Below are 13,294 nucleotides of genomic sequence, written 5' to 3'. Positions count from 1 at the left end.
AATTTGTAATCTTTAACGATATTATAGTTGTTGTCCACTGAAAGTGGTCAACAATCGCGGGCCTTGGAGTAGGAGTCGCCCAAGGCTCCGAACCAAGTAAATCTTGGCGTCCTTATCTTTTGTGTCTTTAATATTTCCGCTGCATTACTCCAATACATTTTAAATCGATAGTTTTTCGATTACGAAACGAGTGAAATCCATGAACGCTGTTCACCCCCCCTCTAGCGTGATCTCGATCCAACAATTTTTATTCAGGCAGGGTGTGTTGTAGCAGGTGCTCTGTCAATGCTTCGTTGGTCTACTCATGGGTAGCGTGATGCAGTGTGGTAGCACGTCAGGGATACCTCCTCTAGACTGGCTCAGGGAGATGAGAGCATTGAGATCCCCCACTTATGATTTGGAGTAGGAGGATAGGTGTACTCTGACAGCATCCCGTCCACTCAGTCACTCATCAGGAGCAGTGATGGCAGAGTGCACGGTTGTCACAACCCTACCGACTCGGTCTCACCATCGTGTGTGAGATGGTTGATTGGAAGTAGGGGTGACCAGGACATGTCATTGACATGATACACATTGATGCATTTATTGCTTATGTTTGCTGCATTTATTTGCTGCATATTGGATGGATGCATATGTTTGACATGCATACAGGATTTCGATATCTCTCAGTTTATTATCCATACACCAGGTCTTGGTTAGTACAGTTGTTCTCCTATTTATTTCAGTTGCATTTATCCTTCTTATATTAGGAGACTGTACGCATGATTAGTGCTATTTGTTATATTTCTTACTATGTATGTCAGTAGTTACCCGCTGAGAAGTTGACTCACCCCGTTGATATACTATTTTCAGGTTGAGGATTTCCAATCGCTAGTCCCCCTCCAAATTTAGAGGATTTTCATATGGACCTTTTCATTGTTCTTTTCTTACTATATAGTTGTCTATGTATTGGAATTATGCTGGTTTTGCTTTATGGATATTATATTATCTTTATTGTTGATGAGATTTATTGGATATGTTTTACTACATGCATGCTTGGACGACAGAAGAGGTGAGTTCATTTTATTGCATCGTGATTTGAGTTTTATGGGTGTAGTTGAGTAGGATATAAGTTTTGAGCTTTATGGGTGTAGTTGAGTAGGATATTTGAAAGGATTTTTCTTATCGTTGCATTAGTTTAGTTTTACTAGTAATCTGCGTGGGTGTTTGACTTATTTTTATTGTTATTATTCCGACTGTGTTGGCCGAGGTATCTGGATTGATGTAGTAAGTTTCAGATTGTCACCCGTATAGGGGAGATGCTGCCGAAATTTCTTCTAGTAGGGACTACCTGGGGCGTGACAATTTATTTGGTATCAGAGCAGGGAAATACTGTTGAAATTTCTTCAGGCAGGGACTACCTGGGGCGTGACAATTTATTTGGTATCAGAGCCAAGTTTGCGAGCCAAACTGGGCATTTTCAAATTTATACAGATTTTCGTTATGTTCGTGTTTTGGAATTTTATTTTGGATTTGTACGGATTTTTGTCGATTTTCTCGTACGGGATTCCGAGGTTACATATGGGGACTGGACAATGACGAAACATCTCCAGACAACAAATAGGTATAAAGGTAATTTTATAATTTTATACTTGAAGTGATATTTGTGATATAACTTAACATATATGAGGAGATCTACACGAGTAGTTGCGAGACGTGGTGTTGGACGACCACGTAAGAGGACTTTGGAATCTCTGGCAATGGACTTGCCAGAGATCCCTACTGGGTTTGAGCCTGTCGGTCAGGGGCAGACTCAAGATACTGCGGGTGCGTCGGGCTCTCAGATCCCAATGACTCCTTTAGAGGTACCTACCTCGGTTGCACCCGCTGTACCCACTCCTACCGTATTTACGGTACCACCAAGGGTACTACCGGCATACCCCGCACCTGCTCCGGTCGAGCCTACGGTGTACCAGACACCACCGCCACCTGGACCTACCGTGTACCCGGCACCAGCGGCACCTATGCCCTCAGTACCTACAGTGTACCCAGCATTCGCACCAGCGGTACCGGTTGCTCCATTTCCAGTACCACCACCTATCGTACCTCCAGTCATGGCCACTCATATCGACCCTACAATACCACCAGCGGTATATGCCCCAGTTTATGCAGCAACACCGAGAGTACCTCCCCCGGTCTATTCAGCGGTACCACCTATAGCACCAGCTCCAGGGATTCAGCCAGTTCCTGCGTCGATCCCTACCCACCTCACAGATATTGTCACAGCACGAACCCGGATCCCAACATTGGCAGAGTCGATGAAGAGTCGATTCACACTCTTCCGAGGAGAGACTGATCCGAGTGTGGCCCAATCTTGGATAGAGACCATGGAGCGGACCTTCTTCTACATACCTTGCTCCGAATGGGAGAAAGCAGAGCTGGCTGCTTTCCATTTACGGGATAAGGCCGACACCTGGTGGGTTTCGTAGCGTTCCATCATAGGCGAGTAGCACATCATCTGGGCCAGATTCAGAGAGGCTTTTGAGAGCCACTGCTTCCCACGGGCATATCAGATGACTCGCCGTTAGGATTTTCTGAGTCTACAACAGAACAACCGCTCAGTGACAGAGTACAATGTCGAGTTTAATCAGTTGGTCAGATTTTGTCTAGAACTAGTTGCTGAGGACAGTTTCCGTATGCAGCAGTTTATTCAGGAACTGGATGGGCATCTACAAGTAAAGCTTGCCGGTTTTGGGAACTCGTCTTACATAGAGACACTGGACAGAGCTCTGATGATAGAGTCAGCTCACCAGAGAGCGTATCTGGACAAGAAAAAGAAGCAGACTAATCGAACATTAGGAAAGATCCAACCGACACAGGCTGCACAACAGCAGAGTGGTCGTAGTCGGCCAGGTCAGGGTACTTCTGGGGCATCTGGCCGGCCTCAGAAGTCAGGATAATCTTCCTCAGGACATTTCCGGTCTTCTCAACAGAACCAGAAACAATCTGCCAGCGACATTCACTATTTCTGATATGGGTCCAGAGACCACATCACCTCAGCCTGCTCTCCGGGGCAATCAGTTTGCTATTATTGCAAACTGCCTGGGCACCAGAATCGAGATTGTCCGCTGAAGGCTCAGCATATTACTTCCAGAGTTACTGCTCATGGAGGATAGTACAGTCAGTCAGGGGCTCAACGAGGAGGGCAGAGAGCCCAATCTTCGCATCGTCAGCAGATGTCCGCCCCCCTTGCAGCAGCTGCATATGGCATGCATGGACAGGATCACTCCAACACCTTTATGGTACCATAGAGTTCAGTTGTGGGACCTCAGTATCAGCCGCAGCCTCAGCCCCTAGTCCAGTATCTATAGCTCCAACCACTGGTTCAATACTAGACGCGACCCCAGCCACCAGTATAGTATCAGTCGTAGCTCTTACATCCACCTATAGCACAGTCTCCAGCACCGCCTTAGTGGCAGGCTCCTGCCTAAATGCAGCAGCCGCTGGCAGCGTTACCACCTCTACCTTCGCCAGAGACTGGACGTATTCATGTGGTCACCAGAGAGGATGCGCAGCGGGCCGACAGATCTGTTTTCCACGGTACGATTTTCATTTATGCCTTATCTGCTGATATGCTGATAGATATAGGTAGCTCACATTCTTTTATATCCCATACATTTATGAGGGAGATTGGTAGACTACCCACTATTAGACCGCAGTGATTGACCATATCTCTACCATCCGGTGATACTTTTGACATCATCCAGGAGGTCAGACATTGCCCGTTAGACTTTGACAACATGATACTGATGGTACATCTTTTAGTACTGGAAATGATCGACTTTGATATTATTCTTGGCATGGATTGTTTGTCAGCATATCATGTCATTGTTGATTGCCAGACGAGGGTAGTCACATTCCAACCTCCGAACCAACCCTCGTGGGATTTCACTGGCATCAGAGACGACTGCATATCGACTATTTCGGAGATTCAGGCTGAAAACCTGCTGTCACATGGTTGTCAGGGTTTTCTATTATCTTTGATTCATACTGAAGACGACAGTGGTTCTCAACTCTCCGAAGTTCCAATAGTCCGAGAGTATCCGGATGTATTTTCGGAGGAGCTACCAGGTTTTCCTCCTAGAAGGCAAGTGGAGTTTGCTATTCAATTGATTCTGGGAACCGTGTCAACATCGAAAGCTCCTTACCGTATGACACCAAAAGAGTTGAACGAACTGAAGGTTCAACTCCATGAGCCTTTAGACAGGGGATTTATACTCCCTAGTGCTTCTCCATGGGGTTCTCTGGTATTATTTGTCAAGAAAAAGGACGGTACTCTGAGGTTGTGCATTGATTACAGACAGTTGAATGCAGTGACCGTCAGGAATAAGTACCCCTTACCATGGATTGAGGATTTATTTGATCAGCTCAGAGGTACCTCAGTGTATTCTAAGATTGATCTGTGGTCTGGATATCATCAGCTGAGAGTCAAAGAATCTGATATTCAGAAGACAACATTCCGTACTAGATACGACCATTATGAGTTTTTGGTAATGTCATTTGGGTTTACCAATGCTCCAGCGATATTTATGAATTTGATGAACCTCGTCTTCCTGGAGTATCTTGATCAGTTTATTATCGTTTTTATCGATGCCATATTGGTCTACTCGCGTTCCGAGGAGGAACATGCACAGCATCTTCGCACAATCTTGGAGACTCTTCGACGACATCAGCTATATGCGAAGTTAAGAAAGTGAGCCTTCTGGCTATCTTCAGTCGATTTTCTGGGACACGTGGTTTCTAGCAGAGGTATTTCCGTAGACCCTCAGAAGATCGAGGCTGTCACTAGTTGGGAGTAGCTGAAATTAGTACAGGAGATCCGTAGCAGTACATGAGATCTGTAGTTTTCTGGGACTAGCTAAATATTACAGACGGTTCGTCGAGGGTTTCTCCCGGATTTCTATGCCATTGACATGCCTGACCAGGAAAGGCGTGAAGTTCACTTGGACAAAAGATTGCGAGACCAGCTTCTAGGAGCTGAAGCAGAGATTAGTGTCAACTCCAATTTTGGTTTTACCCTCCGGAGAGGACGGATTCGTGCTCTACATCGACGCATATTTTTAGGGTTTGGGTGTTGTCCTGATGCAGCACGGTAGGGTAGTCTCCTATTCTTCTCGTCAGTTGAAGGAGCATGAGAAGAACTACCTAGTATATGATTTGGAGCTAGCCGCCATCATCTTTGCTTTGAAGATTTGGCGGCATCATCTGTACGACATTACCTTTGAGATTCTTACGGATCATAAGAGTCTCAAATATATTTTCACCCAGAAGGAACTCAATCACCGACAGAGGAGATGGATAGAGTTCCTGAAGGATTATGACTATACCATTAGCTATCATCCAGGTAAAGCTAATGTGGTTGTCGATGCACTCAGCAGGAAGTCCAGAGGGACTTTGGCTTGCCACTGAGCTTCAGTCACGGATTTGATTCAGGGCTTCTCCGAGTTGGGCCTTCAGGAGCAGGGACAGACAGAGCAGGGTATCCTGGTTACCATGGTTGCTCATTCGTCGATCAGGACGAGGATCCGAGAGGCCCAGGCCGGTGATCAAAATTTTCAGTTTATTGGCAACAGATAGCTTTCGGTCAGTAGACCGAGTTCACACGAGATGAGGAGGGTATTATATATTTACAAGGTAGATTATGCGTACCTCTGTCCACCCAGTCTTACAGGAGCTACTTCAGGAGGCTCATCACTCTCGATTTACGATCCACCCAGGAGGGGCCTGCATGTATCGTGATTTGAGGCTTTCCTACTGGTGGAACGGTATGAAGAAAGACATCGCAAAATTTGTAGCTAGATGTCTTGTCTGTCAGCAGGTAAAGGCAGAGCACCAGAGACCTGCTGGATTACTTCAGCGGATTCCTATTCTTGAGTGGAAATGGGAACACATTACCATGGATTTTGTGGTGGATTTGCCTAGGACACGACGAGGCCATGATGTGATTTGGGTAATCGTTGATCAATTAACCAAATCCACGCACTTCATAGCGATCCGGAAGACTGATTCCCTGGATCGAGATTGGCAAATCTGTATTGTCGAGAGATCATCAGATTACATGGAGTTCCTTTGAGTATTATTTCGGATAGAGACCCATGGTTCACGTCCCGGTTCTGACAGAGCCTGTAGCAAGCCTTGGGCACTCAGCTCGGTTTCAGTACAACTTTCCATCCGCAGACAGATGGACAATCAGAGCGGACCATTCAGACTCTAGAGAACTTGTTGAGATCTTGTGTATTGGATTTCAGAGGCAGTTGGGAGGAACATTTGCCATTGGTAGAGTTTACCTACAACAACAACTTTCATTCGGCTATCTAGATGGCATCATTTGGGCGTTGTATGGTAGGCCTTATCGGACACCCACCCTCTGGGATGAGGTTAGGGAGGCCCAGTTGTTAGGGCCTCATAGAGCTCAACAGGAGGCAGAGTTGGTCTGTACTATAAGACGGAGGATGTCAGAGGCGCATGTGTTGGTTGCTACTCGGAAAACCTAGAGGTTCCACTGTATAAAAATTTTGTACAAAGGTCTGAACCTTTTCCTAGCTACCATGTGTTCTTTTAAATTAAATTTTGGATCGCCTGCGGAACTTAACACGTTTGATCCAAAACTTAATCTATTTGTTCTTTTAGGTTTTGACTTGGATCTCCTGCGGAACTTAACACGTTTGACCCAAGTCACCTTAAGTTATTAATTCCATTAAATATTAATTTCCATAATTGGTTCCCAGTACTGACGTGGCGAGGCACATGACCTTCTTGGATATGGGAGCAACCACCACCGACTAGACAAAACCTTTTATGGAAAGCTAATATTTAATTTCCTAAAATAACTTTAGGTTAACCGAAAAGAAAAATTAAATCACAAGGAAAAGAAAAACAAAAGAACACTATATCGAAAACAAATTCGAAACTCTAGAATCGTATGCCTCTTGTATTTAGTATTATTTCCAAAAATAACTAGTATGATGCGGAAAGAAAAAATACTAGTTATACCTTTTAGAAAAACCTCTTGATCTTCTACCGTATTCCTCTTCTAACCTCGGACGTTGTGTGGGCAACGTTCTTCCGAGATGAGAAACCACCAATCACCTTCTTTTTCCTTGCAAGTTTCGGCCATCAAAACATCTTCTAGGATGAAGAGGTTCGACCACCACCACCATGCTCCAAGGGATGCTAGAAACGAGGCTTGCTTTCTCTCCTTCTTCTCATTCCTTGATCCGGCCACTAACAAAAGCTCCACCAAGAGATAAGTTTCGGCCAACAAGAGGAGAGGAGAGAAATAGGGCCGGCCACACCACCAAGGAAAAGAGGGAGAAAAATAGAATAGAGTCGTTAGCCTTGAAGCCTCCTCTACCCCCTCTTTTATAATCCTTGATCCTGGCAAATAAGGAAAATTTAATAAAAATTTCCTTAATTCTTTTTCCATTGAAAAGGAAAAATTATTTAATTAAAATAATTTTCTTTCTCAATTTTATTTGGCCGGCCACATAAAAGCTACAAACAAGGAGAGTTTTAATTAATTAAAACTTCCTAATTTGTCTCTAGAAATTTATAAAATTTCTCTAATAATTTAATCCCTTCATGATTGGTTTATAAAAAGGAAATTTAATAAATTAAAATCTTTCTTTTAAACATATGGATAAAAAGAAAGTTATCTCTAAAAATTAAAATCTCTTTTAATCTACAAGTAAGGAAAGATATCAAATCTTTTCTCAATCTTTTGTAGAAACTAATAAAAGAGAATTATTAATTTTAAAACTTTTCTTTTAAATCATGAACATGGTTAAAAAGGAAAGTTTTCTTAAAATTTAAAATCCTCCTTTAATCAACAAATAAGGAAAGATTTCAAATTTTAAACTCTCTTTTAAACATATAGATGATTTACAAATAAGGAAAGTTTTTACCAAAAATTAAAACCATCCTTTTAAACTACAAATAAGGAAAGAGATTAATCTCTTCTCTTAATCTTTTGCAGAAAACTATAAAAGGAAATTTTTAATTTTTAAACTCTCTTTTAAAATCATGATATCCACATAAGAAATAATTTTAATAAAAATCCTTTTTAATATTATAGTGGCCGTCCACCTAAGCTTGGGACCCAAGCTTTGGCCGGCCACCTACATGACTCATCCACTTGGTCTTGGCCGGCCCTAGCTTGGGTTCCAAGCTAGCTTGGCCGACCCCATTGGATGGGTAAGAAGGTGGGTATGCGGTGGGTATAAATCTCTATATACTAGAGGCTACGATAGGGACCGAGAGGAGGAATTGGTTTTGGTCTCCCGATAAAATTAAGCATCCCGTGCTCGCCTCGAACACAACTTAATTTTATCAATAATAATTCATTCCACTAGAGAACTATTATTGAACTACCGCACCAGTCCCAAATTACATTTTGGGCTCCTTCTTATCATGAGTGTGTTAGTCTCCCTGTGTTTAAGATAACAAATGTCCACTAAGTAAGTAAGTTACTGACAACTCACTTAATTAATATCTAGCTCCAAGAGTAGTACCACTCAACTTCATCATCATGTCGGACTAAGTCCACCTGCAGGGTTTAACATGACAATCTTTATGACCTCCTCTTGGGGACATTCTCAACCTAGATTACTAGGACACAGTTTCCTTCTATAATCAACAACACACACTATAAGTGATCATTTCCCAACTTATCGGGCTTATTGATTCATCAAACTAAATCTCACCCATTGATAAATTAAAGAAATAAATATCAAATATATGTGCTTGTTATTATATTAGGATTAAGAGCACACACTTCCATAATAACTGAGGTCTTTGTTCCTTTATAAAGTCAGTATAAAAGAAACGACCTCTAATGGTCCTACTCAATACACTCTTAGTGTACTAGTGTAATTATATAGTTAAGATAAACTAATACCTAATTACATTACGACCTTCCAATGGTTTATTCCTTTCCATCATGGTCGTGAGCTACTGTTTATAATTTATAAGATACTGATAACATGATCTTCTGTGTGTGACACCACACACTATGTTATCTATAATATAAATTAATTGAGCAACTACATTTATCATAAATGTATACATTTGACCAATGTGATTCTTATTTCTAGATAAATATTTATACCAAAAGCTAGGCTTTTAGTATACACTCTAACAGCAGGACCGCCAGAAGAGTTATGCCGATCGGAGACGGAGACCCCTAGAGTTCTCTACTGGCAACCATGTATTTTTATGAGTTTCACCCACGAAAGGGGTGAAGAGATTTGGCCTCAGAGGTAAGCTAGCTTCGCGGTACATTGGCCCTTTCCAGATCCTGGAGAGGATTGGAGTAGTAGCTTATCGTCTGGCACTACCACCGTCCCTGGCAGGCGTGCACGACATATTCCACGTATCTATCCTGAGAAGATACATACCCGACCCGACACATGTGCTAACAGATATCTCAGTTCCCATTCAGCCTGACGTCACTTATGAGGAAGTTCCAGTACGGATTCTGGACCGGAAAGATCGTCAGCTACAGAACAAGACTATCCGACTGGTTAAAGTCGGATGACAGCATCATTTGGACGAGGAGGCTACCTGGGAGCTCGAGGATACTATCCAAGCTCGATACCCCCACCTTTTCATTTGAGGTATGTGAGTTAATTTTCGTTCAGCATTTATATTATATATTTGTTGTTAGTACTTGCTGATGGTTTATTAGTGGGGGAGAATGTAAAATATCAAAAAAGGGCGAATAACCATAAGGGAATTTGTCGAAATTTTTAGAAATTTTTCGGGAATTTTTCGGAGCTCGTATGACTTAGGTTACGGTGATAAATATTGAGTCCGGGAAAGCCTGTTTAGGCTACCCCATTTAAACGAGGAAATGTTGAATTTTTCTTTTTCTTTTATTTTCTTTTATTTCCTTCCCTTCCCCCACGTGCCCGAGTCATCCCCGACGTCGCCCGTTCTTCGCAACCCGATGGTTTCCATCTTCCCAAAATCGTCGGCGCCAGTTCTTCCTATTTCTTCTCACCGATCTCTTCCTCTTCCCCCACCCGAGCCCTAAACTCTCCACGCCACCGCCGACGACCTCTTTCTCTTCTTCCCCTCTTCCTTCGCCAATTCTTCCTCCTCATCCATTCCGAGCAACGCGTCGATCACCGACCACAGGAACTCCAGTGCCGATCGCCACCTTGTCGCCCGGGTGCCACCTCCCCTCTGCCCTATGTGACGCTTGAGCCACCACCGGCCGAGCCCTTCTCCCAATCCCTTCGTCCTCCACCCGACGGCTCCACCCATCCCTGCGTACAAAGCCCCTTGGCCGAGGAAGCCCTAGCGTCACACTCTTCTCTCTGCCCGTTGCCTCCTCACCACAGAAGTCCTCAATCTCACCGAGGGTTCAGATTCGATGCTTGCCTCTTGCTCACAGGTAGTCGAAGAAGTCGTCACCCTCTTACCTGATCACTGTCGATCTCCCGCCTCAATGTCGGTTGCTGATCACCAGAGAGGACCGAGCCACCTCCAAGCCCTAGTCTAACTCTCTGTTAAATCTCCAGCAGAGAGGAAGAACTTGGCATCGTTGTAGGTAAAGCATATATAGGTATTTGGGATTTGATCACTTTAGTTCTGCCCCTAAGTTGGGAGTTTAGTATCAGATCTCTAATTGTGTTAATTGGGGAGTTCTGGACTTAGGTTATTATTGGTTGTGGATTCGAGCATCACCATTCGAGGGAGACTCACAACTCCGGCCATAATTTCCAGCAGCTACCCTTCTCCGGCAGCAACATCCTTGGTTGTGAGTTTGAGGTAAGATGCTTAATTAAGTTGATGTTAGGTTTTTGGTAGTTGACCGTTGAGATATTTAATTAGGGTTTAAATGTCGGGTTTAATCTAAGCTGTAGTTAGATCTGAATTATTAATTAACCGAGAATAAATGAACGGATTAGGGTTCTTGGTTTAATAGGAATTTGATTTAGCTATTGGATACATATCGGAATTAGCTAAAAATTATATGTTTGGTATTACAGGACTTTGATTCGAGACGGTGTTTCGACGAGAGATCTATTTCGAATACGATCCTCTTATTGGAGGTGGGTACCTAGACTTATCTATTTTTAGATATGTCATTTGATATGCATAGTGATTTTTAACAAGTAGTAATAATTAAGTTTCTTATCTACATCGGTTTGTCACTACCGGATACCTATTACATGCTTGTTTTTGCTTACTTGTTATGCATTCCATGTTAGTACCCACCTGATTTTATATGCTTATAGAGGTAGTGACATAACCATGCCTTATTATGTTCAGGACCTAGGTTTTTATACCATATCTGATATGTGTACCTAGACCATTGATTTGATCTATATATCTCTTGGTACTCATAATGTAGAGATAGATAGGATCAGGATCTTCATGCTTAGTGTCATGCATCATCTGTATGATTGCATGCTGAGCGATTGGTAGTTCCATTATTGTTGAGCTCATCGCTAGTTACATAGATCTGCACACACAACCACTCATGAGTTAGTGGTTTTTATTTAGGCAGCGTGTGTTGCAGCAGGTGCTCTGTTAGTGCTCCGTTGGTCCACTCATGGGTAGCGTGACGCAGTGTGGTAGCACGTCAGGGATCTCTCATCTGGACTGGCTCAGAGAAATGAGAGCATTGAGCTCCCCCACTTATGATTTGGGATAGGAGGATAGGTGTACTCCGATAGCATCCCATCCACTCGGTCACTCATCAGGAGCAGTGATGGCAGAGTGCACGGTTGTCACAGCCCTACCCACTCGGTCTCACCATCGTGTGTGAGATGGCTGACTGGCAGTAGGGTGACCAGGACATGTCATTGGCATCATACGCATTGATACATTTATTGCTTGTGTTTGCTGCATTTATTTGCTGCATATTGGGTGGATGCTGTAGGACCGTTAGATTCGATAGAGGGGGGGGGTGAATATCGATTCGAAAATACAGAGTATAAGCGCAGCGGAAAAGTAAAGTAGACACAGTGTTTTTTACTTCGTTCGGAGCCTGTGACGACTCCTACTCGAAGGCCCGTACTCCGTGAGTACTTTCATTGGGCAATTCACTAGCAGTTCGAAATAATGATTACAAAAAATAGTACAATGAATGCTAATGAAAATGAAAAGCAAATACCGACAATAAAGACAAGAAAGGAGCGTAGTGTCGGAGCTTTGTTAGCGTCGCAGAAGTGCAGAGCAGTGGAAGACTTTTCTTTTTGTTGCAGTTCTGAAGCTCTCCTCTGACCCTTCTTTTATATGAGGCTCGGGGTGCCCTGGATGCCTTCCGGGCGCCCTGGTGAGACGTGGCAAGTCCAACCAGCGAGCTCCACGTGGCAACGCGTGATCAGGATGAAATTTTCCTCCCGGGCGCCAGGATCCCTTCCGGGCGCCCGGACCTCCGGGCGCCCGGACCTCCGGGCGCCCGGATTCCTTCCGGGCGCCCGGACCCTGTTTTCCCGCAGAATCCGTCCTGCAAGATAAACGTTAGTCCGGAGGCAAATTTACCCTGCAACACAGATTGTTAGCAAAAGCAAAGTGAGTATGAATTAGCAAAAATAGTATGACTTAGATTCCGTCTTTCCGAGACCGGAATCTAGTCACGATCTCGACTTAGATATCCGAAATGGATCTAAGCCGGATCGACGCCTAATGTTCCCTTCCCGGGAACGCGTCCTCGCAGTCACTCCCCTCCAGTGACTTACCTCACTTACCTGCCAGACGTCCGGTCAGCCCGTCGACCCGTCTGGACTTCTCGCCAGCTATCCGGTCAGCCCGTCGACCTAGCTGGACTTCTCGCCAAGCGTCCGGTCAGCCCGTCGACCCGCTTGGACTTCTCGCCAGCTATCCGGTCAGCCCGTCGACCTAGCTGGACTTCTTGCCAAGCGTCCGGTCAGCCCGTCGACCCGCTTGGACTTCTCGCCAGCTATCCGGTCAGCCCGTCGACCTAGCTGGACTTCGTGCCAGACATTCGGTCAGCCCGTCGACCTGTCTGGACTTCTCCTGCACACTCGATCAAAGTGTCAGACAAAAACAAACTAACTTAACCTGATTTGTCATTCATCAAAACCTGGGTTAAATCGTTAGTGCTAACCGCACCAACAATCTCCCCTTTTTTGATGGAATGACAACTTGGTTAAGTTAGTGAAAACATATGCAAGAACCATGCATTTATGTGGTTTTTAAGATAGTTTGAATTTTCAGTTAGGTTCAGCTAACTTAACCTAACTTAACCACCTAACCCTCCCCCTTTGGCATTCATCAAAAA

At 44.0% G+C, this 13,294-nt stretch overlaps 1 protein-coding gene across 1 annotated transcript; it reads left to right on the top strand.

Annotated features, from left to right (window-relative positions):
• The first annotated feature begins 1,829 nt into the window (after nt 1–1,829).
• LOC122026660 (proline-rich receptor-like protein kinase PERK2) lies at nt 1,830–3,111 on the top strand. Its single transcript, XM_042585389.1, has 3 exons — nt 1,830–2,304; nt 2,650–2,892; nt 3,023–3,111. The coding sequence occupies exons 1-3, from the start codon at nt 1,830–1,832 to the stop codon at nt 3,109–3,111; spliced, it is 807 nt and encodes a 268-aa protein (XP_042441323.1).
• The last annotated feature ends 10,183 nt before the right edge of the window (nt 3,112–13,294 follow it).

The sequence above is a fragment of the Zingiber officinale genome, chromosome 10A (assembly GCF_018446385.1).
Source record: "Zingiber officinale cultivar Zhangliang chromosome 10A, Zo_v1.1, whole genome shotgun sequence".
In the NCBI taxonomy this organism is placed as follows: Eukaryota; Viridiplantae; Streptophyta; class Magnoliopsida; order Zingiberales; family Zingiberaceae; genus Zingiber; species Zingiber officinale.
The sequence above is the reverse complement of the archived record's forward strand: the minus strand, read 5'-3'. Positions and strand labels throughout refer to the sequence as shown.

Bases quoted from the DNA above. Each gene is read 5' to 3' on its own strand.
- LOC122026660 (XM_042585389.1), top strand. From the start codon at position 1,830: ATGACTCCTTTAGAGGTACCTACCTCGGTTGCACCCGCTGTACCCACT. The intron at 2,305-2,649 runs GTCGATTCACAC...GATTTTGTCTAG, and splicing joins ATTGGCAGAGTCGATGAAGA to AACTAGTTGCTGAGGACAGT. The intron at 2,893-3,022 runs GTCAGGGTACTT...ATATGGGTCCAG, and splicing joins GAGTGGTCGTAGTCGGCCAG to AGACCACATCACCTCAGCCT.